Consider the following 27,168-nt stretch of genomic DNA (forward strand, 5'->3'; position numbering starts at 1 on the left):
TATCTGTGGTGACAAATATGCCAAAAGGGAAACATACCCAGCCTAGATAGTATCTTTGCTTTACAAAGGCTGCTTGTGATGCCTGTGCTTTGACTCAAAACTCCCCGTGCATTGGCTTTTTAATCATGAGATCCCTTTTTCAGCACAGCATCACAAGTAACAACTGCACCACAATGAGCCAGCTTCATAGATATGGGAATGTTTAGATTTCCCTGCCAGTGACTAAAGGCCTTTAGCTTTCACTAGCCAGTCCCAGCTCGCATTGTTGTTGCCTGTTGATTTGTCTTCTCTCATTATTCCTTGACATGCAGCTCTCCACCCACGCCCACACTAACAACCCTCACACAAAGCGCATTGAGGTATTAACCAGGTTACAAGTTCAATGGAAAATTACACTAAGATTATGCTGTGTGGCAATATAAAGGGATGGTATTCACTCTCCCCAAAGAGCTTGTTAAAAACACAGCTGGTTTGTGGTTTTTCTTTTTCTTTTTAAGCATCCTAACAAAACAATTTTTAGCAGTCAGACATGTATATTTGTGTGTATATGTGTCTATACCTACTTTATGTATAATTACAACAGATAGACACGGGCATGCATCGCGTCTCCACCACGGACTGGCACTATGCAAACTCCCCGCTGGAAATTCTGCTGGATTCTGGAGTTCATTTAGAGCGTCCCCAGAAACCCAAGCTAAATAAACAACCTCCTCCTGCTCTCAGCTGCAATTAGATACATGAACCTATCTTCTTTTTGTTAGCCCAAATTACAGGCTAGTGGAAGGGCTGAAAGTCTATAAAAACTTAAGAATCCCTCCTGATTGAAAACTCAAAATAAATTCAAAATAAAACTTAATGAGATTAACCTAACACAGTAACAAAATTTGCAACACCACACTATAAGGTTAAAAAGAAAATAGTATAATAAAGGAAATACAAAGGCTTTGGCATGGTTTTTACAATCAACAATGGTTAATTTTGATATGTAGTTGTGAACAACTTCAAAACACTTAAGTTTAAAACTCTTGCAAGCACTTTTAATTGATTAGGAATGAATTCTAGATGCACAAAAATGATTGGACTGTGAACAGTAGTACAACTATATCTAAGAACAATTAACTCTTTCCGACCAAAAAGAAACGTATGATGCATGAAAATGTGTATAAAACATCTATAGAATATTCTTGTCAAATATAAATGAAATTAACTTTATTATAGAAATCATTCTGGGAGATTTCTAGGGAAGACAAATACTTACATTTCGACATAAAACAAATCGGATTATATCGAAGACACAATCTACCTTTTATCTATCAAACTCTTTTCTTCATCGAAGTTCTCTCTTTACCCCTGTTTGCACATAGCTTCAGCCGTTAACAACCTTTGGAAATACCAACAGATATTTTTCTTACATAAATCTAGTGCGTATTGTTCCAGGTTTAATTATATGCAATGGAATGATACAAACTTGGAACAGCAATCCATAATCTATGAACAGATTGGTAGAAGTATTCGATATATCTTGATAAAACTCTTAAATTCGTGGCAAAGCTTGTTGATCATGGCTTCTTTTTTTTTCCTTTTCTTTTTTTTTTTTTTAAACAACTTCATGACCAACACAGATCAAACATCCATCCAGTCTACATTGTTCTTTTTTTTTTTTCATTATAACATACAAATGCCCATTTACAAATAATACACCAAAATGAATAAAAGTTTGGATACCAAAATGAAGATTTGTTCCAACTGATATAATGCCTTCAGTGTACAAAGGTCCGTGTGAAAGTCTTTTCCATGTGTTATAGCATAGGGCACAGTTGCAGTACAGAAGTACTCTGAGAGCCATTCTTCCTTTATAAAATACTGCTGAACATCCAACTGTTGTCCATATAGTCATTTACAGAATTAACACATGTTTTACTGTAATCTTGGCCAGTATTGAGACATATCAGGTTCACTGCCAGGAACTTGAACTGGAACTGACACTCCAGGGGAAATGAGACCTGAAAATTGAGGGGGAAAATGGATATTTTAGTTTTTCTATACATAGCACAATTTTTTGCTTTATAGTTTCATATATTTGTGCTTGTGTTCTGGTATTAAAGCTTGCCATCTACCAGCCTGCAGAGTCAGGTGGTGAGGTGGGTATATTTTAAAAAACTGTGCACATCTCACTGATTTGTTGTTATAAATAAACTGTCATGCTTTGAGATAAATGCCAGAGCTTCGGCTCGTTTGTATCAGTTGGGAATTCAGCCCAAAATACACTAAGCATTTCTATTCTTTTAAAATGTGTCCGGCTTGCTCCTGCTTACACTGACACTTACCCTTTTATACGCTGTTTTGCCTTCTTATGCATAGGTTAATATTTCTACAGGTTACCTGCCTTCTCAAGAACTTCAAATCGTTAGCAAAAAATAGCCTCTGACAACAGACACGGTAAAAACACCCCCAGTCCTGCAAACACTTTCACGTACACTGAACGTGATGGGTGTGGGTATCGCTGCTGAAATCTAACAGTGAAATAAATGCTGCTTTAGAAATCAAGTATACAGAGAAGATTTAGCAGGATGGGGGCCTCACTGAAGAGCTTTCCACTGTAGCGCTATTCAAGCGACACCTCTGTTAATCAGCTGTCTTTCATCTACCCCTCCAGTGGCAGCTTAAAAATCAGACTTTCTGCTCTAGCCCGCAAGGTTACACATTTTCATCTTCCGCCTGATTCAGCAGCTGCTAAACCCGACAGAGACCTCTCCCAGCATTGGGGAGAATTCTCCCGGCAAATACATGGGAAAAACCTGATGGCTGGAGCAAGGAAGCCACGCTGGCAGAAGGGCAGGGGGAGTACGAGGCCACTCACCTGTGGAAGTGGTGCCAGAGGTGCCCATCGGCTGGCTGTTCATGTGTGTCTGCATGTGAGGAGGGGTGTATGTATCATAGCTCCGTCCATTCACCGATGGACTGGTGGGCAGCATGCAAGAGTAGGAGGAGGTCTGGCTGGGTACCGGGGGCTATGGGAGCAGAGGATGAAAGAGCGTTAAGTATCGGCCAAGGTAAACACAGCGTTATGCTCTTCTGGACGGATGTGCCAGCCCTCAGAAGCAGCGTGTGCAAGCCAAAACCAGCTTCGGTTTCAAATTCTGGGACCTAGATGTAAAGCCCTATGTAGGAGCTCAACCAAGAAGCCTCTTCCCAGAGGTTTTTTGGTCCACAGAAACAGCGTGGACAGTCCCCGGCACCTTTTCAAACACACTTGGTGAGCAGATCCCTACATCTAACGATGGTGTTACCTACCTAAGCCAAGGAACCAAAGCCTGAACGCTGCCCTTGTTTGTACCTGGGCAGAAGAAAGATGTCTCATGCCATTTGCAGCCAGAGACAGGGCTGGCATCTCATCTCACATTTGGTGGTGTAACTAAAAACTGTTAGGGGTGTAACTAGAAATTACTCCGCTGAGGCACACGGACTGGTCCTGCATCTGCAGGCATGTTGTACGTGCACATGTAAGTGTGGGGTTGGGGTGACCCAGGTTCTGAAGGGGGATCAACGCGCACATGTGCGCGTTGATCCCCCTTCAGAACCTGGGTCACCCCAAACCCACACATACATGTGTGGCAATCCCCTGTCAGAGCCACAGTCACAGCAAACCCCTGCCAGCAGCATCCCAGGAGATCAGACATTTGCCTAAACTCCAGTCCCTAAAACCCTATCTGCTGGGGGGGAGAGCAGCTGGAGGCAGAGGGTGCCAGGGAGGCACCAAGCAGGAGCATCTCCCACTCCAGGGTGCTGATGCGGCCCCAACACAGGGAGGCAACAGGGGAGCGGGAACCGGGATGAGTAATTCCCACTCCAAGTGCATGAGCCTCAACGAGTCCACACGTGTTTCCTCTGTCAGCACTTCCCTGACAGACACCGTCTCGAAAAATGCAAACAGCCTCGCTTACTGAGCACACACGCTGTGCTCTAGGAGAACCAGCAACGCGCCGTGCATCCGCAGGGAGATGCCAACTGTTCAGCTGCCAGATCTCCCACTCTGACATCGCGTGGCCATCCTCCCGTGGTGGCCACATAGGCAGGACTTTCCAGAGCGGCTCACACATGCCAGGTCCCTGGCCCAGGTGCCCGGCAGCAGTGGATCAGGGGCCTCCTGCTTTCCCAAGGGTCCCCCTCCCACGTCAGCCTTTTGATCTTTTGTCATCTGCTACCGGGAACGGCGCCGCCAGCCTCCAACGTCACGAAATAGCGACCTAGCCACGTCATTTCTTTCTGCGAACTTGCGAGACTCTAACTTTATTTGGTTAATTTTGGTTCAGCAATTAGTAACATCGTAATTGCCACGGCGGAGGAGTCAGGCTCTCTAATCTGCTCGCCTGTCTCTAGCAGTGGTCAATGCTGTGTGCCTCAGACAAAGCTGTAAAACTCCCGTAATTGGCCAGCACCTTCCTAGGCCAACCCCACCATTAAAAAAGGAGGAATTTTGCATCTGAAAGGTCTATAGAAACAGACCCCAAAGGAATAGATTTCTTCCTAACCCAGCTGGTGATCAGCTAATGCTTTCAGGCATGAGGATTGACAGCTCTTGCAATTCTGGCTTAGCTGGCATAACCACTGATGCTAATCACATCCTTCCCTCTCTCAGGTGTTCCTGATGTGCCGCCACCACATTACCTACACGGGGAAGGATGGATCCCTCTGGCAGCTTATTCAGGCAGCAATTTCCACAATACCGCATCAGTGAGTTCCATAGGTTAACCATGGGGTTGGTTGTTTTTTTTCCTGAAAAGAGTTTTTTCATCCCAGAACTGCTGCCTCGTAAATTTGAGGACCTTTGTCTTTTAAAATTCGGAAAAAGCACTTGTTGAGCACCAGGTCTTACAGCACCCTTCCCCTTGTGACCCTCTCACATAGGGCATCTTTTCAGATGCCAGGGAAGCCTTTGGTGCCAGGTTCCCTGCAGCGTGGTGTGGGTCTGTAACCCCCTGTCCCACAGAGAAAGGGCCCCCACCCATGCTGCTGCACCCCCCAGGGGCCACTGGGTCCCGAGAGAGCATCATGCCGTGGTGGCAGCGCCAGACTTACTTGCATAGGCAGGTTGTTGGCCATGGTGAAGCTAGGCATGGGCGGCAGCGCGCTGTACGTGTTTGTGAGCGCTGTGTCCGTTCTGCCCAACATGGAACCTGATGTGAAAGAGGAAACTATAATAGAATAGACAGATAGATGAACACATTAGTTTAACCGCAGTTACAATGGGCGATACAGTCTCAGAGTCTCATTTTTTCCCCAAGAGGATGGATGAATGTGAGTGGGTTGGTGGCATTACCGGGGGTCGTTGGTTGCGGGATCGGCTGGTAAACACTTGTGCTGAAACTACTACTGATGGGAATGTGGCTGGGAGTGTTGCTGGCTTGTCTTCGCTGGTTCCTCAGCTTCTCTTCCCTTCTCCACTTGGCCCTTCTATTAGAAAACCACACCTGGAAACAGAGTGTTTGACAGATGTGAGTGACCCTACAAGGACTAGAGGTGTGGGGCTCCCCCCCGCCACCCCAGGCAGTGCTGATAGAAAGCTGGCTCACAGCACGGCAAAGCAGCATGCAAAAGCAAACCCCAGCTGTTGTAATTTTCCTGAAGGGGGAGATGGACAAATACCCGATCATAAATAGGGGCTGCCCTGTGCTCCAAGAAGCCAGGAATAGTAACCGTAAAAATAAGAACAGTTATAATTGCACAGCAATTCAGTACCTGTATTCTTGCCTCAGGCAGGTCTATTTTAGCAGCTAGTCTCTCTCTCGCAAACACATCGGGATAGTGGGTCCTCTCAAATTCTGCAGAAAGAAATATTGTTGCATTAGTTGCATGGAGTTAATGTGGCTGACCGTAAAATGCAAGTTGCTTCTGCACTGCCTATGCTCTGACTGCTCTTAACAAACATTGCTGTAAAGGCAAAGCTGAGCTGTGTGTGTGTGGTGTGTTGGGAAGGAGGACGCCTTGCCTGCTGGGGAGTATCGCTAAGGGGGCAGGCAGGCTTGGGTGCAACGCTGCATCTTTCAAGCAGCAGTGAGGGCTTCTGCCTCCACTGAGGGGGTCCCCAAGGCAGCTCTGACCCTGTCACCAAGAAGCAAAATGGCACGTCCCTAAATAACAGCAGAAAATAAGAACAAAGATCTGCAGCGGGTCAGAGGCGAGGTGCGCCCAGGCCGGTCAGGGAAAAGGGCACCTGCTCCCAGCCCGGGGCTGCAGCAGCGCTGGGGATGGGCAGTGAGCGTGGGGGCAGGCACGGGGGGCTGTGCCAGCCCCAGCTGCCTGCCCTCGCATGGCGACATGGCACAGGTGGCAGGAGGAGGTTTATCTCCCCGAGAGGAGCCCAGGGTGTAACATTGATGTTTCGGTATGATCTGTGCCTTGAGTATGTTCCCTTTGAAAACCTTTTAACAGCTTCTCGGTGGATGCCACAGCCATCGATGAATATTTGGAGCTCAGTGAATAAAAGAGGACGGAGAGCGCCACGGACTTAAAATAACATACATATATATACAGGGCACATGAATACCGTGCTTCCGCTCAGCTCTTAATATAGCCAGGGCACATTTTGCTTTCCTCTCCTGCTTCACCCGTAGGAAAATGTCATTCACCTTTCTCCAGGGCTTCGATTTGCTCTTGGGTAAAGGATGTCCTATTTCTCTGCAGCTTCCTTTTCAGCTGGAGTCTCATTTGGGCCTCGTCTGAATCTTCTCCATTAGAGCTGATGGAGTTAGTGTTTTCCCCTCCTCCCTCCTGTTGCGGACAGCCATCTGTGGAACCGAGAGTGGAAAAGTGAAACGCAGGTACCCTTGTTTTAAGATCCCTATCAGAGAAAGAAGGCAACTAGGGACAAGTTCAGCCATGTTTGCTGATACCCTCCCTTAAAAACCTCTCGGGTATCGAAGCGACACCACGCTAATGACACGGGTATCACAGAAACATTTCGGTTTCCAGTGTTATGATAAACATTGGAGATGAGGAATTCCGATCACCTGGTCTTAATTTCATTTTGTTTTCCCTCTGGAATAAAACCTGCATAAAAATACTTTTCCCCTGAAAGTGATTCTTTCCATGAATCGCTGCTGAAGTGCCATGGCAGTCTCCTCTGCCTGCTGCATTTATTTACCTATTGCTATATTTAAAATAGCAATGTTCAGTATTTCAGATTATCTATAATCATTAATTCCTATCTAATCAATTAGATGTTGATAGGTTTGCAGAAAATGCTATTAAGAAACCAAACCAAGCTTGTAATCTTTTTTAAAAAATATTTATCCAGTTTTTATTTGAATTCTGCACAGTCAATTTCATTTTAAAGGTTGTGAATTTAGAAGTGCCTGCATTGTTCTGCAGTTTTATTCAACTATTGTATGAGTGTGCATTGCCTTGACACCTATTACTGAGCACAGCTGTAATTATATCATCACCAAGAACAGGCTATAATTGCTGAAAATGGAATTTTATATTTAGATAAAAGGACTGTCCATTCTTTGTAATGTGTTGCACCAGAGAAAAGTAAGATTTCTTTTAAAATTTTAACATGTAATTTTAAAAGAAATAGTAGCGAGTTCGCTAACTAGCTAAATATGCTATTCTGCAGCTGAACGTTTGGCATATCATTGAAGTGGTACGTTTTTAATTAGGGCATTTCCACCACTTTTAATGTAATTTCTGTCATTAAACAGGGGAAAGTTTCATTGTGCCCCGCTTGCAGGCGGCGGCGGGGAGGCAGCCCGGGCCCGGCGGGGCTGGACGGGGACCCCCGGGCGCCGCGGCCCGAGGGCACGGGCGCTGCCGCCGAGGCGGAGAAGTCCTTGTCCCCGACATTAGCTCTCCCTCTCCTTTCAAAGCATATTTTTCCAGGCGTTTTGATGTCGCATAAAGGGGGAGACGGGATGGGGGAACGCATGGGCTGCTTATGCTAATTCTCTTGAAAAGTTACGGCAAAAATAAATAGCGACACTCCCGCTACATCCTTTAAATATTGTGGGAAATCAACTTTAAAGTAATATCATTTATAATCGGCGAACAATGGCCCCGGCCTTCAAAGCTCGGGGGGAATTGTGACAGGATCTGGTGGGACCCTTTCAACCACTTTGAAATGTTTTAAAACCCGAACTTTCTCCCCCATTTAAACACGGGGATTCAGCGGCCGCGGTGACCATATGGGCGGCCGCAGCCCCATTGAGGCGGCCGGCGGCGGGTGAATAGCGGGGGGGGCCGCCTTTCAGGGCACACAAAGCCGCCGGGCCCGCCGAGGGCCGCCGCGCCGGGGCAGCCGCCCTGCCAAGCGCCGGTGGCAGCGCCGGGGGCCGCGCCCGCCCGCCGCGGGGCCGCCGTAACCTCCGCCACCGCCCCCATCCATCACTGTCCGCACGGAGCGGCCCGGGGGGCTGCCCCCGCGGGGCCGGGGCTCCCAGCGCCTGCCTCTGCCGGGGAGCCCAGGGCACCCCGGGGCCGCTCCCCGGGCCACCACCCCGATTTCCCAACTGCTGCAGCCGCGGGTGCTCGCAGCCTCCTCGCTGCGCTCCGCGCTTCCCCCCCCCATCCAGCCGAAAGTTTCACCTAAACTCGCCTATCACCATTTAAAACCCCGGCGACGGACAACTGAGATACTTCTTTTTAGAAAACATCCCCCCCCCCCCTTTTTTTTTTTATTTTAAAAGCCCCTAAAAGAAGCGATCTCAATAGGGCTGTTCCACCTTCCAGACCTAATCCGTAAGAAAGCGAGTGAATGTCCGTCCCTATTATCCTATAGCCAGACCATCTGACGCTGGGTATAGGATTTGTTTCCTGGAAAAAAAAAAAAAAAAAAAAAAAAAAAAAAGGGGGGGGGGGGGGGAAGACGCTGGGAAATAAAATCATTCCTTAGTTTCTTAGTGTCTTAATCAGTGAGGCGGAAAACAAGCAAAAAAAGATAGCAAACCAATTGCGGCACCTCTCAGCTATAGAGCTGGGATCAAAACATTGTAGCATCTGTTGAAAGAGAAAGTGTCTAAATCCTATAGAAGGCTTTAGTCTTATAAGAGAAGGGGGGGGGGGGGGGGGGGGGAAGATAAGAAACAGTGTCTCGGTGATCCCTAAAACCACTAAATCACTGGAGAATTTCTCCCGGATAGAGATGTCTCTTTTTGTTCTGTCAGCCCTCATGTATCCATTATTTTATTCACTGCTGCATGGCGTTTATCAGATTGAGACCATATTTGTACCCCTCTGAGACCTAACCTCGCCTTATGCTTTTTGAGTAATGGACTCTTAAAATCCAGTAACATACCCCTGCAAGGGAAAAACATTAGAGGGAGCATGAATATTCCAGAGGAAATCCATTTTATTAATTTTAATTTTGCGATGCGGATGTTCTAAGTGCCTGCCTGCCTCCCCCTCGCCTCTCCTGGCTCCGCACCCCCGCACCTCCGGCCCCGCCGCTCCGCACCGCGCTATCCCGGCTGCGCTGTGGGAGGGGGGCTCCCGGGGTCCTCCCGCCCCTGCGGAAACTGCGCTCACCCCCACGCCACGGGAAGGGGTCACCACAAGCCCCCAGCAGCTCCACCGACACCTCCCCCACCTCCCCCGGGCACAGGCGCCTCCGCCGCAGCGCCGGCCTCCCGGCCCCAGGTGTGCCCGCACCGCACCGCGCGGAGCCGGGCCCGGGGGCAGCGCCCTGCGGCGGGGCGGCCAGGCAGGGGGGCGCCCCACATTTCTCTATTAACGCCTTTTCTGACAAAAAAAAAAAAAAAAAGCCAAATACAACCGGCGGGAACGGAGAGCGCCCAGGTCGTTTGGAGCCGCACGGGCGGAAAGTGCGCACCGCTCCGCGGTGCGGCCCTCGGGTGCGAGGCGGAGAGGGAAGGACGGGGAGCCCCGGGGCCGCTGGCCCGGGGCAGGGGTGCGGGCAACGGGGCAGGGCAGCCCCCTCCCGGCCCCGAGCGCCGCAGGTAGGGGCGAGCCGGCGGGCGGCTGTCGGCGGGAGCCGTCCCGGCTCCGAGGGGGGACATCGGGCAAAACAAAATTTTAAAAAAACCAAACAACACAACAACAAAAAACACCAAAGTGGGGGTGGGGGGAAGCGAGGGCTCCGCTCTATCTTTCTAGTGTCCTTCATAGATTGTTTTCTTCTCTTAAAACTGACATGTCTAATTGGCAAGCGGTGCCATATCGTGTCCAGAGGTCTCCTGTGGAACATTTCTACAGCTGTCTCCTTCAACTAGACGCTTATTCATGTCGCCTTAATGAGAAACAAAACGATCTCTAATGAGCAATTACATAGCGACAGAATTGTTCCCATAACAAATTCTTGCGTGTGACAGAAACATCCTTTGTACCAGATATTCCGCACAGTTACCGATTTTTTTTTCCTTGCGGGGTGAAAACAAAAAGCAGGTTGTTGTATATAGACACCTCTTCTAAAGGACTGACCACAGCCAGGGAGAGCCGAGCCTCAACAGAGCCCGTATTCAAAAAAAAGCCATTAACCATCTTAAGTATGTAACGTAACATCCCATTATCCTTCATATTATCCCCTTGTCATTCCTACAACAAATACCTATTAATCTTCAGGATAAACAGTTTCCTATATTTACAAAGTTGTTTCGGGTCCATTGAGGAGCAGCTATAATCAGCCCTACGGAGATAGCTACCGATCTCCCCGGCTCCGCGGAGCCCGGCGCGGGCAGGCGGCCCGGGCGGGTGCGGGAGACCCGGTTACCGGGCTGCTGGGCGAGGTTACGGACCAGCCCCGGAGCCCGCCCGGCCGCCGGCACCGCGGCGCAGCGGACGCGGCTTTGACAGCGGCTGCGGCTTTGACAGCGGCTGCGCCCGGGCTGCCCTGCCCACCGCCGGACCGGGGCCGGGGGCCCGCTGCCCGCAGTCGCCCCGGGAGGCGGCCCGGGGGACGCCCTCCGCCCCGCTGTCCCGAGGAACCTGCCCACCGCCCGTCGGGGAGCGGGCGAGGGTCACCCGCGTCGAGGCCGCCTCCGCCAGGCGAGGCCGAGCCGAGCCGGGCCGCCCCGGGCCGGGGAGCGGCGGCCGGGCTTTCCCTTACCTTGGGCGGGCTGCCCGGGTACCGAGGTGCCGGGGGTACCAGCCGGGCCGGGTGCCCCAGGTCCCCGTCTGCCCGTTCAGCATCCTTAGCTTGTCGTACATCCCGTCGGCACCCATCTGTTGCTTTTCGCTAGCCAGGTTGCGTAGGACTCTGTTTATCGACGACACCTGGAAGGCAAAGGACAGGAAAGGCAATGGTAGTGCGGTAACCCGCTCGCCGCCAGCCACCCGCGCAGCCCCCGCGCCCCTCTGCGCCCCCTGCGCGCTGCGGGCAGCTCGACCTGGGCGCAAGTCAGGGGTTCCCCGAGCGCCGGTTGCGCGCTGCGGCCGGCCCGCACCGCCGTGTCCCAGCCGCCCCGACTCGCGTACTGCTGGTGGTGGTGCAAACAAACAAACAAACCACGGGGGGGGGGGGGGGTGGCAGAAAAAAAAAAAAAAAAAGAAAAAAGAAAAAAAAAGGAAAGAAAGAAAAAAACACCCCAAACCCAACCCTGCAAAACCAGAGTGATGGCTTTGACTGATGCTCGCAGTCCTAAGGCGCCAGGCGCAGGGGTGACCCGCATTTTTTTTTTTTATTTTTTTTCCCTCCTTAAAGGCATTTGTCAGATTCTGTATGAAAAAATGCGTCTGACCCTGCCACATGCAAATGATGTGAACCTGCTATCCTCTCATCTGATACCAAAACAAAGGAAGCAGAGGCTCGCTAGGGCTACCCAGCATTGTAAACGGCACACAGGAAGGTTTTTTTCATGAACTTACACTGGGTATATTATCGTTGGTACAGACCCCCTCTGATAGTAATCTGTCTCGAATCTCCCACGCAAAGATGGAGGGGCACTCTCGTTTATACTGCGCTATTTTGCTTACAACTTCTGGAGTCGCTACTCTCGGTTTACTACCTCCGATTGCCCTGGGTCTGATGGAGCCAGTTTCGTAATACCTGCCCAAAATTTTACTCACACATCCATTCGACACCTGGATAGGGAAGCGGACAGAAAATCACATTATTAATAATTTCAAGACAAAAATAAAATTGTTTAAGTATGCATTAAACAATGACAAGCTTACGTTTTGATTGTCCAGCACTTGGACTTTTGCATCTGCATGGGTCTATAACACAAAAATATACCTTAAATGGTATGAGAACTTACTTAGAGAGTCTTTTTTTTTTCTTTAAAAAAAAAATTACATTCGTGGCCCTACCCTCTACAAAAGTGATACTTTAAAAACATTTGGAAGAAAAAAAAAAATCTGGTCAAAACGTAATTCTTTCAGTATCAATGTTAATATACGCCTTTAATGCGAACAATAGCTAAGTCAGGCTAGTCTCCATCGTCCTCACTGCTCTCAGAAGAGTATTTGCGGGGGACAGGGTGAGTGAGGGTTATCCAGACCTACACTTACAAAGTACCCCTGAGCTGCGCCAGATCGCGTTAGAGTCCGTAAAGACAGATTCCGGGCTAAAACAGCGTGGCTTTGAGGGGGGGTGGGTTTGTTTTAATTTATTTTCCCCCTTTCTCTCTCTCTCTCTTCCCTCCCCCCCCCCCTCTTTTTTGTTCCTTTTTGAAGAAAAAAAAAAGTAAAAATAATTAAAAAAAAGGCAGTAAGCCACGCCAAATGCATACAGATCTTACAAAATCATAAGTAAATACGGGAGGGGGGGGAGGAGGGAAGGAAAGGAAACTGAAATTATGCCGAGCCGTATAATTCAGTTTATTACAGCGAACTAACTGTAACGACAGTGCAGGTTACCACCGGATGGAAATAAAGGGGAGCGAAAAAAGAAAAAAAAATTTAAAATATTTTTAAAGGTAGATAGATATATACGCGTCGAAAGGTCTATTTGCAGCACCAATCAAGCGGCTGGATGGTTTTATTAGGCTGGAAGGCGGGTGGTGGTGGCGGTGAGGGTGGGAGGGTGGGTGGGTGTGGGGGGTAGCGCCCGGGCGGCCAGCGGTGGGCACAGCGGCTCTGGAGCGGAGCGAGGACGGGGGCGCCGCCGCCTTCACCTGCAGGATCCGGGAGATGTCGCAGGGCCGGGCGCCGCTGTGAGCGAGTTCCACGATCTTCTGCCGCGTGGAGTCGGGCAGCGGCCTCCCGTTGACGAACACCCCGCCGAGCTGGTTCACGCCGCTGTGACCTGCGGGAAGCACAGCGCCCACCATAGCACCCTCCGCTCCCGCCCCGCGCAGCCACCGAGCGCCGCTCCGCGCCCCGCCGCACAGCACCGCCGCTCCGAGGGCACCGCGCCCGGCCCCGCCGCGCCCCAGCCCGCCGCTCCCCGCCTGCGAGCCCCCAGCCCCAGCAATGTTCCGGGCTGGATCGCCGTGGGTAGCTTCCTTCCCTTTTTTTTTTTTTTTTTTTTTTTAAATCCTTCCTCCCCACCAAAAGAAAAAAAAAAAAAAACAACCGCAACCCCAACCCCACCAAGCCTGCCTGCATCCGCACCGCCGAGCGCGCCTCGCCACAAGCAAGGCGAGGGGCTGCCTCGCCAGTGCCCGACCTGAAGCTCCAGGCTTTGGAGGTCTCCCTGGAGAAGCTCCGCGCTACGCGTCTCCGCTCTCCTCTCTTTGGAGCCTCCTGATAAATTGACTCCAAGAGCCCAGGCTTCTTAGCAATAAATAAGCTCCAAATATAGAAGAGGGGGAAAATATGATGAGCCTCTCTGACATTTGTCTTTAAAATAAAACTAGCTGCACGTCAAGTTTGAGCTTAATTTCTGGAAATAGGCGGAAGTCGCCCCGGATCATGCATGGAAGGCTAATTGAAAAGATCAGTTGGAGCACTTGTGGCAGGCGTGTCACTTTATGACAGTACTCTGCTTTTGAAAATTGCATCGTCACGACAAATAGTAGCATGATAAAACGACCCTTTCTGTCCGCATTTGGATATCACTCAGACTAGATTGAACTCTACTCGCTCTCCCTCCGAGGGAGGCTGCGGTTTGAGGTAGCCGGGGGCTCTGCGCGGACACAACCGAGGGGGCGCGCTCCCCGCGCAATGGATTCAAAGTGACATCGGGGCTGGGGAATTTGCCGCCCCGGCCCAGCAGCGCGGCCGGCGCCGCGACCTGCGCTTCCCACCGCGGGGAGAGGAGCCCCGCGTCCCTCCCCGCCTGCGCCCCGGGGGCGGTGGGCTGCGGCCCGGCTCGGGGCGGCGGGGAGCGGCCGGGGGGCGCAGTGCCTCGGTGCTCCCCCCCCCCGCTCCAACTCCCCCGCCCCGTCCCCAGCCCTCGCCCCCCCTTCCCGGCCTCGTGAATGCGTGCGGGGAGCCCATTTCGGGGGCGGGGGGACACACGCTCGCCGACATAAAAAATGGCAGCGGGGAAAGCAGAATCAAAGTTTCACTTAAAAGGTTAAGCCTTAATCATTATATAATTTCCCTGGAGAGCGGTGTAGATCTCGCCCAGTGGCAATGATTATGCGCCTTGTATTCTATTGCTAGTCATCTAATAGGAAAACATATGGTGTCAATTTGGATGCTCTGCACCATATACACCCAGGAGTTATTAACACAAAGCCTGAAGAGCCCGCCGCGACCTTTAAACAAAATAAAGGCTTCACCCGAATGATATCTTTTCTGCGTTTTGCAGTGGCGATCCCAAACGGCCGAGTGCAGGCATCCCCCATTACCATAAACCCCCGGCACGCCACGGCCAAGGGCAGCCGCCGCCGCCCCGCCAGGCGCAGGTGATGCCCTCCCCGGGCTGCTGGGGCTCGGTTTTATCTCGGGATAAATGAAAATACATCGCACGGACACGCACGCAGAGGCCCCGGAAAAAAAAAAAAAAAAAAAAAAAAAAGAAGAAGAAAAAAAAAAGAGAAGGGAAAAAAAAACCCAAACCAGCCAAGACCAACAAAACCACCAACAAAAAGCCAGCTCCACCCGAGGTTTCCTGAGAAACCCCCAAAACCTGTGTTTTTCCAGATGCTTCTCACACGGGGACACAACTTCTTCACCGGTTCAGCGGGGGGATGATAAAGGGGTCCCGGAGCCGTGCATCCCCGGCGACGTCCGGGAGAAGCACGGGGTGGGGGCCCACCGCCTCGCGCAAGGGCCGCACAACTCGGCCTGCGCTCCTCGCAGCTGCTGCCCCGCGCAAGATAAGCGCGCCCGCGGGGCCCCAGCGTGGAGCCCACCCCACGGAAGATCCGCGTCCCGAGGAGATGGGGCCTGCTCATGGCTGGCTGGGACCTCACCCCCGGTCCCTCCCGACCTCCGCGCAGCCCCTTGCGCCGGAGCGCAGGGAGAGGCCGCTCCTCGCCGGCCACCGCGCCCGACCCCGCTCCCCTGCGCTCCCGCGTTGGGCGAGTGCCTTCCCCTCCGAAAGCCGCGCAGGCCCCTCGGCCAGGTCTTAAACGACGTCAGCAATAACAACAACAAAAAGGCCAAAAAATATTAATAATCCACAAAATACATCAGCAGCACCGGGAAGCAAATAAACTCAGGAGGTGGCGGGGAACCGCACCTAGCGCGGAGCGGCTGCTCCCTGCCCAGCTCCCTCTGCGGAGCAGGGAGGACACACGGCAGGGCCTGGGCCACGTACCAGGCGAGCCCCGTCGGCCCCGCAGCCGTGACAGCCCTCCCGGCCCCGTCCACGCCGCCCCCGACGGGACCCGCGCCTCGACGGGGCGGGCGGCGCTCCCGGCCGCGCAGGGGCCACCGCGCCCGGCGGAGCCGCCCCCCCACACCCCCCCCCTCCGCCCCGGAGCGGGCCCTCGGCCCCAGGCTGCCTGCCCGCTCCTGCGCGCCCGCGGCCGCCCCCGCCTGCCCTCCGCGGCCGCGAAGGGGCGCGGAGTCACTTACTGTTCTGCATGTTGGGCTGATAGAGCAGTATCCCACGGGGCTCGCCTATAGCAGTCTATCAGTGATAAAATAGGCGTTAATCAGGGGAGGTAGTGCACACCGTTAAGCTGCAGAGAGGCTAATATCTCACAGGCTTACTTTGTTATCCTTAGGCGTCTTCCCCCGATTAGCTTAAGGATTTGGGGGCTTTAATACCTCAGGGCAAAAAATGTACATATGCATCCCTAACACGCGAAAAAAATTAAGAAAAGCAACCCGCCAAGTGGTTTCTCGTTTTAATTGCATGCAGGTGGCGTATTGCCTCGTCGTTAATGCCCTTCGCTGAGGTGGTGTATTAAGTGGAGTGACAACAATCACAAAGAGAGTCCGAAGTCATGTTTTTAAACTTGCCTGAAAGCGGGGTGGACTGTCCTCTCATACAATTTAGGGACTCGCACATCTGCGTGTCACTAGTTAAAGTCTTCCCTCTAGGACAAAGCAGAAGAAGTACATTAAAAAGTGCGGAGCGACGCCGGGAAGGTGTGTGCTGTGCGGGGCGCGGAGCAGAGCGGGGCGGGCGGCGCTGCGCTGCGCGGGGGCTGCGCGGGCACCGGCGGAGGCGGGGGGGGGGGGTCTGTGTGTGTGTGCTCGGCCGGCTGTCCTGCCTGCTGGGAGCGGGGCTCCATTTTTACCTCCGGGTATTTTCTCGAGTTATTTTTTTTCCCCCCCCGCCCTTTCCCCGCGGCACTAGCAACTTTTTCTCCCCCAAACTCCCCGTCTTGTGATTAACTTCTTTTTTGGTCTTTAGATCTTCCCCTTTTTCACTGTACTGTGACACACGCTGTCTACCTCGCCTCACTGCTTTAAAAAGTAAGAACAGGAGGGGGTGAGAACTGTTAAACAAAGCCTACAGAAAGCGAACAATGGCCTCCATTCTGCTCCTCTACCCAAACCCCGAGTGCAGAAACCCAGGCTCCTTAACCGGCCGCGCAGCTTCCCAACTCAACGGACCAACAACCCTCCAACTTACAAAGAGCAGAGAAACAAGCCCCTTCTCCCTTCATTAGTGCCTGCCTTGACCCAGCGCCTGGACAGTCCCCAGCGCCTTTTTCTCTTCCCCCCCCCCCCCACCCCGCTCCCTCCCTCCTTCCCCTGCTCCCTCCCTCCTTCCCCTGCTCCCTCTCTCCTCCTCTCGCCACCTTCCCTCCCTCCTCCCCCCCCCGGGCCACTTATTTATTTATTTATGCGTCCCCATGTATTTATTCGAAATCGTCGCGGGTGAAAATGGAAAAGTAATTTCTCGTTATAAATATCTGGCGGTAATTGTGTTACTGGTGCGAGTTGTTAGGGGTTGTAAAAAGATACAACAGCTCAGTGGGGTGCTCAATTGGGGAGGGACAATTACAATAAAGAGCCCATTCAAGGGGGTTGCTAAAAAAAAGGAGGTAAAATAATGAAATAGTCGCAGCCTTCATTTTCTCTCCCTTTTTTTTCGCCTAAAAATACTCATTCTCTTTCTTTTGCGCCTATAATGAATATTAATTTTACTCTTCCTGCATATGATGGAGAATTCAAAGAGGCACGTTTCCCCATTCAGGACTAGCCACGGTATAATTTATTAAGTAGCTTTTAGTAATCTTAAATCCATAAAAATAAACATCAAACAAGTACTTTCTCGCAGCATGAAGACTTTAGCTGGTAAATATTTACTGCTCTTTGGAGAGCTACCTGATTAGCAACAGAGCAAGCTACACTGTACTTCAATGGAGACGTGGCGATATCTCCTTCAGCTGAGCTGAACGTGAAGCCATCCCTTTAATACACCGAACACGTCTGCATAGACACACACCGAAAGGGAAACCCACTTCTCCAGACACAATTTCCTCACATATTTCACGCACAACTCGTAAACGTGGGGCCTACGGGGTTAAAGAAGCCATCCAGCAAGCCACCATTACAATTCCAGCCCTCAGCTCTGCCAACACGGACCTCAGAAATGAGAATGAGTGGATTTAAAAGAAAGGGGGGGGATGGAAAAAAAAAAAAAAAAAAAAAGAGAGGGAGAAAAGGAGCGGGGGGAAAGCCACGAAACAAAAGCAAAGCAAACCCTAAACACAGCCGAAAGCATTTTACAATAGAGGGCGAGGGCAGGCGAGTGCTGCAGCAAGGTGAGGGGAAGCGAGGGGGCTGCTGGGCTGCTCTCCACCACCCCCCGGCCCAGCCCGGCCCGGCCCGGCCCGGCCGCCCCCGCCGGCCCCGCAGCCACACGATCGCAAACTCGCCCCTCTCCTGCCGTAACCCGCACCCGCTGCTCCCCGCAGGGACCTGCGGACCCGCACGGCTCCCCAGCCAGGAGGGGAATGTTTGTCCTAATAGGCCCGGCCTAAGCTGCCAGTCGGTTTTTAATCTCGAAATTTTGCTATCATCTGACGGCGGATAGCTTCCCCCCCCTCTCTCCCGGTGAAACCGCAATTAGACATTAAGATGACAAACTTTCGCATTCTCGGGGCAAATGAGAGAAAGATAAAAACGAATCGGTTCACTATTAGGCGTTGGAAAAGGTCAGCAGCTATAAACATTTATTGTCAAGGGCCACTTTTATCATTTTATGTCCCTAAAATGGAGAAGATGCAGTCACTTTTCGTCTCTAGGACGTTGCTGTCTTTTTCCAAAACGGCCTCTGCCAGGTACATTTAATCATTCGAGAAAGTTTGTTTTTAAACTTTCCAGAAATTATTCCTGCCCTGCGCGTCCATGTAACACCTCCGTGCAAAGCGTTACAAGGTTAAATTCAAATCCAGATTTTTTTTTCCAATTGCACTTGCGAGGGAAAAAGGAATCAAGTTTATTGTTGTGCTTCCCAGGAGCAAATGAGTAATTTTTTTTTTCCTTCCCTACAGCGAAGAGTTTGCAACTTCTTAAAAAAAAAAAAGGCTTTGCTATACTGGGGGCATCGCAGGGCTGGGGGATCAAAGGGGTGATGAAGTGGCTCTTGCAAAAATAAGCGAGGTTAGTTCTTTTTTAAAGAAAAAAAATTTTTTTGCAGCATCTCGATTTAAAAAGGCAGGAAAAGAGCTGCCCGAGCGGGGAGCGGGGCGCGCCCGGCGCGGCGGAGGAACAGGGCGGTGCGGGGCGCCCGGCGGGGCCCGCGCTGCGCGGTGCGGGCGGCTCCGCGCCCCCGGCGCTTCTCCCGCGCCGGAGCTGGGAAAGTTGCCGGCACTAGGGACAAGTTGGGAGGATCCCCGGGTGGCTGATTAAAGCTGACAGCCCTTCAGCTCCGCTCAGCTCCCCGCCTGTACCGCGCCTGGGAGCTGACTTGGCCTAGGATGTGACTATATTTTTTTAATTCCCACACACACTCCCACACGCAACTCTCTCGGCTACTCGCTCCCTCTTTTTCCCCCACCACCACGGGTGATCCTCGGCTAACCGACACCGCGGGAGCACAAAGCAGAAGCCGCGGACGCCCCCCCCGCCCCGGGGTAGCGAGGCGCCGCTCCCCTCCCTCCCACGCGGCGTGGCGTGGGGCCGGAGCCCGCGTTGGGTCCCGCCGCCCCGGCGAGCTGGGGTACCGGCAGCACCGGCAGCACGGGCACCGGCGCTTGTGGTCTCCCTGCCCAGCCAACGCTGCGTGGGAATTACTGCTGCTGGTGTTGGCAGTGGTTTCCGAGTCAGATGCTTTAGCTTTTCCAGAGGACACGGGCTCATGTGAAAGGCAGAAAGTTTGTGAGCTCCTGGGCTGGAAAGTTCCCTGGGAAGCTCTCCGGAATGCAAATGGGAATATGAGAGAGAGAGAGTGAGAGAGAGAGAGAGGAGGGGAGAGAGCGAGCCCTGCCTAAATATTAAAATGCAAGGAGGGAGAAGTTGGGACAAGAAATGAGCACTCACCTTTATGAGGCATCCTGTCTTGTTGTCAAAGCTCCTGTCAATAGTTTAAGAGCGCACTGATTTGAAATGATGGTGCTTTAAAAAGAGTTGCCAGCAAAATAGTTTTTCTCCACTGAAGCTGCTGGTTGTATGATCTTGAATTCCTGGGAAGGAGACAGAGATTGACAATAAAATGGGCTGTCAGTGACTGGAGAGCGAGAGATAAAAGAGTGTGTGAGTGAAGTGGGGAGAGAGAGACAGAGCACACCTATGCTGATTGGTGATGGTTCAAGTGTATTAATGTATGTGTGCCTTGGTCTCTGCCTCGCCTCCACTGCTCTTCACTGGCCCATTAGCAAAGCCTGACCTCTGTCATCATCTTCCAGCAAAACACTTCCTCCCTGCGCCTGAACCAGAGCGGGAAATGCGGCCGAGCCGGGGCCGCCGTTCAAACCCACTAATCACTCCACAACATGCAAATGCTCCGCTCGCTCCCACACGAAATATTGCCGTATGCAAAGCGCCGCCAGCGCCTCCCCGCCGCCGATTGGCCGCCCGCCGCCCGGCCCGGCTCAATTGGCCCAGCCGTTTGAATATGAATGCGCTGGGCCCGGCTCCCGGCTCCGCGCTCCGGCTCCGCGCCCGCCGCCCGCCCCGGCCCCGCGCTCCGCCGCCGCCGCGCCCGGCCTCCCCCCGCGCCGCCGCCGAGCCGGGGACCGGCGCGTTCTCAGGTCGGGACGGGGGAGGGGGCCGGGCGGGGGGGGAGGGGGGGGCTGCGGCGGGGAAAGGGCGGGGGGGGGGGGGAGGGAGGTCAATTTGCATTTAAACAGTTCGCTCCGGTCCGACAATGGAGATAAGGGGAAAATAACATTCAAATGGTAAAGACATAAATATTTGGGAGACAGGCGCTTTGTGAGGGCCGGGGTCCCCAGGCCGGCAGCCCCCCTTCCCCGCTCCAGCGCCGGGGAGCGGGAGGCGCTGCCCGGCCGGCAAAGAGCAGAGCAAATACACCATTTACTTTGTGCATTGAGGGCTCTTGTGAAAGGCCCTGAAGAGTCCTTTACCAAACACTCACACAAACTTCTCCCACGTGCCATTTGTTGACTAAGGGCTGCAGGGCTGGTTTGGGCTTTTTCTTTTTTTTCGTGTTGTTGTCGGGGTTTTTTTCCTTTTTCTTCTTTTTTTTTTTTTAAGACACATGGAGGCGGGGGGGCCCGGCAGGCTGCGGCGGGCGCTGGGCAGCGCCGCTGCTTTGTGCTCGACGGCTGAAGGGGCTTCCCCCCCCCCCCATCCCCCCCCGCCTTTCGTAAAGGGACCCCCTTCACTGGCTGCCAGAAACTCAAGGGGGAAAGTAAGTAAATGACTTTGCTGCTCTGACCACACACCACAAGTACATTTGTTGAATGCCGGACTATTAAGACACACCTCAGTAAACTCTAAAGCAACCCCTCAGCGCATGCATTTAAGGTTACACTGGGAGCACCAGTCCGAGCTCAGGGTGTCCCAATCGGTTATGGCGAGTGGTCCGGGGGAGAGGGGAGGGGGGGGTCTGCACAGGGGAAAGAAAAAAAAAAAAAAAAAAAAAGTCTCGGGGAAAAGAAAGGGAAGAGGGAGAAGAGACAGGAAAAAGAAATTCCAAGAGCCACCGCGAAAAGTGGAGAGTATGAACGCGCAAAGCATAAAATGAAGTCGTAGCCGCATACACTTGACTTCTCTTGACATGTGAAAAGTGCTAAAAGTCAAAGCTCATCAATAAAGTATCTTGAAATTGAATAAGAGCCCTGACAACCATTGCATTCTTAAATAAAGTACAATGAGGAGACAAACGACTCTGCCAAGGAGTTTGCATGTGAGTGAAAGGGCGCCTCAATGGGAGCAGGATAATGGGCTGCCCGGCCGTCATGCACTGTCATCCCCGGTCCCGCCGAGAAGCTGCCGCAGCTCCCCAATGGCACAAAATGGGCTCTCCGGAGGCCGCTGCCTACCCCTCCGCCGCGGCTCCCTTGCCCCGACGCCGGGGTGCGGCGGTGGGCGCCCCGCTCCGGCCCGGTGGGCAGCTCCCGGGGGTCAGGGGCCGTGGCGGGCAGGCTCCCCCCGGCCCTCCCCCGAGGCCGGCACCGGCCGAGCCAGGCCCATCGGCGGTGGTTGCGGGCGGGGAGAGCCCGGCGCTGCTGCCCCAGGACCGGCGGCCCCACCTGCCGCAGCCCGGGACTGGGGCCGCTCCCCCCGCCCTGGCCAGGCCTGAGCCGACCTGCGGGTTTGGTTTTTTTGGGGTATTTTTTCCTTCCCCGAGTCATGCATATTTACAGAAACGGAGCCGAATATCGCCATGGACGTACGGGAGCATTGGGGTGTGATGGGATCTCCCCGGAAGGTAAGGCAGGGCAGAGGGGGGGCACCCCGGCCGTGGGGCACCCCAAGGGAGCTCTGCCACAGCTGGGGGCTCGGCCAGCAGCCCCCTCCCCCCGGCAGCCCCCCCTTTCCCCGCGCTCCCTCATCTCCTCCTCTCCAAAACTTCCCAAAGTACAGGCAGCCGCCAGGTCACCCTCCCCGCCGCCAAACATCACTTCGGGGGCGCCCAGATCTTTCAGAGCGACAAAAGAGAACCGAAAAGAAGGGCCAAGGGAAAATACGCACCAGTGTCCCGCTGGCCAGCCCCCGCGGCGGGTGGCGACCAGCCGTCCCGCGCCGCAGCCCGCCTGCGCTCCTACTTGCCGCTGGCCAGGGCCGGCCGCCCCGCCGCACGCATCCTGCAGGCGAGAGAGAGAGGCTGCGGTTTGTCAGCTCGCACCATCTCGGAGGCTCCAAAGGGACTTTAAAAGTTGGGATCTAGTCCTTTTGCTGGAGTCAGTCGTGACCGTGGGTTTTAATTTTTTTTTTTCTCCTCCTGATTTTTTTTCCCGTTGCACTCCCTCTCTAGCAAATGAGCGATTTATTTTTTAACTCTCATTCACGGGGCGTTAAAGGGGGAAAAGACAGAAACCACTTTGTCCGAAATTGCAGGCAAATATCATTTTTACAAGCTCTCAATTAGCCACCCCTTGGATTAGCACCTTCTTACGCCTCCTCGCCAGAATAAAGCAGCCGTAATCTTGTTGCTATTTTCCCCTCGGGCGCAGCGGGCTTTGTGTTCCCTCCCCCCCCAAAAACTTTTCACGCCCCCCCCAGCCGAAAAAAAAAATACCCGGGCAGGGAGGGAAGGGGAGGGCAGGGGTGAAGGCGGTGACGTCACGGGGGGGGGGGGCGGTGGAGCGGGAGCCCCGAGCGAAAGTTGAGAGGAAGAAAGAGCAGCGGGGCGGGCCGCCGGGGCCGCGCGTGGCGTCGCGCGCGCGTGGGCGCGCGCAGGGTGGGCGCGCGCGCCCGTGCGCGGGGCCGTGCGGGGCCGCCCGCCCCGTCGCGTCCCGCCGAGCCGGGTCCGTCCCGCCGCCGAGCCCCGCGAGGTCCGGCCCGGCTCCGCGCCGCCATTTTACCTCCGCCCGCGGTGGCGGGCGCGGAGGGGCTGTGCGGGACCGGCCCCGGACCGGCCCCACGGCCGCCGCCGCCCCTGGCCCGGTTGCCCCTCGGCCGCCCCGCGGGGGACCGGGCAGCCCGGCCGGCCCTGGCTGCCGCCTCCTGGCCCCCGGCCCCCAGCCCCAGCCTTCCGCGGCGGCGGTGCCCGACGGGGAAGCGGGACCTGCCGGGGCTGCCGTGCCTGGATACCTCCGAGGGAAGCGCTGGCTTTTCTTTTCCTTTTTTTTTTTTTTTTTTCCTAGCAGCTTTCCAGCCGCCGCTCGCCCTTCCGAGCAGGCTGCCGCCCTCCTGGCCCGCTCGGCCTGTTTTTCCTTTTTCCTCTATTTTTTTTCTGGTGGGTTTTTTTTGTTTGTTTGACTGTTTGTTGGGTTTTTTTTAGGAAGGTGATTTTTTGACTTTTAAAACTGCTCCGCTCGCCTTTTTAATTAGGCGAGAGGAGCAGCAGCGCCGTGAGGTGCTCGGCGTTCCCCTCTCCCCAAAGCCCTGCCCTCCTGCCCGCGCAGACCGCCCCCCCGACGGCTGAGGGCTGCGCCGGCGGCACCCGCGCCCGCCCAAGCTGAGCCGTGAGACCCCGCGGCCCCGGCCCTGGCTCTCGGCATGGACCTAGGCACCCTTTGAAGATTGCTACTTTAAAATCCGCACAGGATTATTGTAACTAGCATTTTTCTGCATCTGTTTTTTCTCTTCCCCCCCCCGCCTTTTTTTTTTTTTTAACTATTCCAAACAATAAGAAAAAAGAAATGGGCATAATAATAATTAAAAAAAAGTAAAAAAAAAAAAAAAAGGTAAGTAACTATTATATATGGCAAGGCTTTTTGTTTGTTTGTTTTTCCTGATTAAAATAATTTTCACTTTTTTACATGATCTCGTGTCTGGGTATTGATTTGTGTTAAACAGCAGCTTTTGCTTCCCTTTCGTATTTTGTTAGGTGCTGAAAGCAGAAAGTGCTGAGTTAGAGACTCCAGTATCGTCTCGTTGTATTAATATCTGGGCTGCAAACTACCTTTTTTAATACCCATAAAAATGCTTAAAGTCCTCTTGTCCAGTTCGGTCTAAAACTGAAGAGATACACAAATCCTGACGTCTTAGACTACAATGCTTTTGCCTTCAGGACACTTAATGCCTATTTGTATATGTAGAGACAGTGTTTGAAACCTATAATGCACAGGACACTGAGTTAAGTGGAGCTTTTCTAGTTTATAAACAATCTGCAGAAAGTTTGGAATCGATTTAACCTCTTTTATGTTGGCCTTTTGCATAAGGCACAGCTTTGTGTGGCAGGATAAAAAAAGGCTTTCTGGACCCTGCCGAAGTCGCTCTGAAACTGGAAGGCGAATATACATCTTTCTGTACGAGAAAGCCTTTGATTTTATATATATGTGTGTGTGTGTGTGTGTGAAATGTGTCATGCCACCGGCCCCGCTCGAAAAGCCTTCAGAAAAGAAGGGGGGTGATGGTGGTGGAAGCTTAGCGCATCCTGACGGGCTTTTTAAATGCTATTGATTGGGACAAGCTGTTCAAAACCCCAGTAACAGTTAATCTGCCTGTTAATCAAGCCACTAAGGAGCTCAATGCGAGTTTTATTAGCAACTGGAGAACACAGGCAGCAGAAAGGATCAAAAGCCTACACCCCTGATATTTGTAAAACCAGCCTTTCCCAAAAATATATTTTCAATTACAGAGTAATTCGGGGCTTATCAGGGCTCGCTCACAGCCCCGCGCAGATGGTTCCGCAGGCGCTGCCAGTGCCACAAAACCAAAGGCACCAGCACCGAGGTGCGGGCTCAAAATAACGCAGTTAAAGCGGGGGGGTGGGGGATGGGGTGGTGTGGTGTGGTGTTGGGGGTGTGTGTGTCCCGCTCTCGCCTCTGCCCCACCTGGGGCTCTCCTGGCCTCTCGAATTAGCAGCAAAACCTAAATTTGGCAAACCACGAGGAACCGATAGAGAAACTCCTCGGCTTCACGTCAGCTGCATTATTAAGCTGAGGGGTCGAGGGCTCTTTTTCTTTTAGCTGGCATATTTGATTTATCGCGGCAAGTTTGCAGGGTACGTTTCCCGCTGCCCATCCTTTTGGTGGAGCCGCTCATTTAATTCCTAAAAAGAAAAAAGGTTTAAATCGCAGGATTCGTAATTTGGAGAGCCTGAAAGTTGCATTTTAATTAATTTAATGACCAGAAATATTATTATATCGACTAAAATCAACATTTGATCTTGTCATTTTTAATGCAAACCGATTGCTTTATATGTCAGCGAGATATGCATATAAAAGACTATCTGGTCAGAGGTAATTATGTCACAGCTTTTTCTCGGCATGACAGCTGGATAAACACCATCTCCAATAAACATCTCTAATTAGGGAGGAGGATCTGAGATAGATGGTGTTTGATTTATTACTGAAGGAGAATGTCCATTTACCGTTATATTTTAGCGAAGCATCACGGGGAGCGTTCCTGCTAACGCACCGTCAGGAGTATTTGGAGATGCTCGAGGACAGGTGAGCGGTGTTTTAGATTTTACGCTGTTATTTTGTTTCGTGCTATTTCGGAGGAAGAGCGACCTTTCCAGGGGATCCCTCTCTCCCACGGACGCCCTCATTTAGCAGAGGCACCCAGCGCTGGAGGGGCGAGCTTGAGTTTAGGGGCCGAGAGGCAGTGGCTTCTCGGCTACCGGACCTTCCCCAGCCCGAGCGGGGCGACCGAGCCTCCGCGGCGACCGACGAGTCCCCGGCCTTACCAAGAGAAGAGCGGCCGGGACGCGGCCCCCGACGACAACCCGCCTCCCCACCGCCAGCCCGCCTTTCCGCGCCCCTCCGCGGGGGCGTGCGGGCCTGCCGCGCCCGACCCGCCGTGCCCCGCTCCCGCCCCGTCCAGGCAACCCGCGGGGCCGCGGCCCGAGCCGGCAGCCGGCTGTTCCAGGGCCCGGGGGGGCGGGGAGCGGGCCCCCCCAACGGGCGCGGTAACCTGCGGCTGCCCCCGCCACCTGGGATGGGTACCGGCGCGGGAGGGGGCCCGGGTCACGGGGCGGGGGGTACGGGAGCGGAGGGGGCGGCATCGCCCGCGCAGAGAGGGAAGTTTGGGAAGCGGCTCGCACCACTGGCCGCCCCCGCCGCCCCCTCCGACGGGTGGGCAGCGGCCGGAACTGCTCCCTCCCCCCGCGCCCCCCCCCCCACCTGTTGTGCGGGGCTGCAGCCCTCTCCCCTCGCCTTGCCCCCACGGGGTGGGGGTGCCCGGGGTCGGGGTGTCCGGCCCCTCCCGTCGGGCGGGCGGCAGGGAGCGGCCCCGCGTCGGGGCGAGCGGTCGGGGGCTCGAGGGGCGTGCGGCGCCGTTACCTGTCAGCGGGCGCGGAGGGCCGGGGCGCGGCGGTCCCGCGGCCGGGAGGAGGCACCTGGCGGCTCCGGTCGCCAATTTCCACGCAAGAACCTGCCACACAGTTTAAATGTCAATGACAGCAAAAGAGGGGTGCTGCCTTTGCACTAACTTTCCCTTAATATCCACGCCAGCGCCTCCCCCATTGGCTGGGCCGCCCTGGTGACGTCACGGCGGACAGTCGTTAGCTAATGAGACATTTTAGGCGACACGAGCGCGGCCGGCGCGAGCCTGGACACCGCCCGCCCCGACGGCGGGCACGGCCCGGCACGGCTCCACCCGGGCTGCGCTCCGGGGCCGGGCCGCGGGTCGGGGCTGCCCCGGGGGCTCCTCCCGCTGCTCTGCCGGCAACCGGGGGCTGCGGCCCGACGGCTCGCCCCAGCCGCAGCGGTGCCCGCAGCCGGGCCCGTCCCCGGCCTCCCGGGCCAAGGTGTAGGCTGAGGTTTGGCTTCGTGCCCTGCGGAGCCTCCTCCGAGCGAGGACAGCCGTGCGTGGGTAGACAGAAGCCCCCACAACCCGGCCCAGCCCTGCGGCTCCTCGGAAGCGCTGTGGCCGCCCCAGCCCACCCGCAGCGCTCCTGGC

General features: G+C 53.9%; 1 protein-coding gene across 1 annotated transcript; it reads right to left on the minus strand.

The window, feature by feature from the left end:
• Positions 1-900: 900 nt before the first annotated feature.
• PAX6 (paired box 6) lies at positions 901-26,683 on the minus strand. The gene is given in 16 exon segments (XM_055722904.1): positions 901-2,003; positions 2,861-3,011; positions 5,080-5,177; positions 5,321-5,471; positions 5,740-5,822; positions 6,630-6,788; positions 11,060-11,093; positions 11,095-11,226; positions 11,818-12,033; positions 12,127-12,168; positions 13,068-13,198; positions 15,865-15,919; positions 16,255-16,331; positions 19,732-19,874; positions 22,348-22,460; positions 26,550-26,683. Coding segments are annotated over 12 exon segments (1,293 nt in total). The 5' UTR covers positions 15,875-15,919; positions 16,255-16,331; positions 19,732-19,874; positions 22,348-22,460; positions 26,550-26,683; the 3' UTR covers positions 901-1,917.
• Positions 26,684-27,168: the final 485 nt, after the last annotated feature.

This window comes from Falco cherrug, chromosome 10 (assembly GCF_023634085.1).
Source record: "Falco cherrug isolate bFalChe1 chromosome 10, bFalChe1.pri, whole genome shotgun sequence".
In the NCBI taxonomy this organism is placed as follows: domain Eukaryota; kingdom Metazoa; phylum Chordata; class Aves; order Falconiformes; family Falconidae; genus Falco; species Falco cherrug.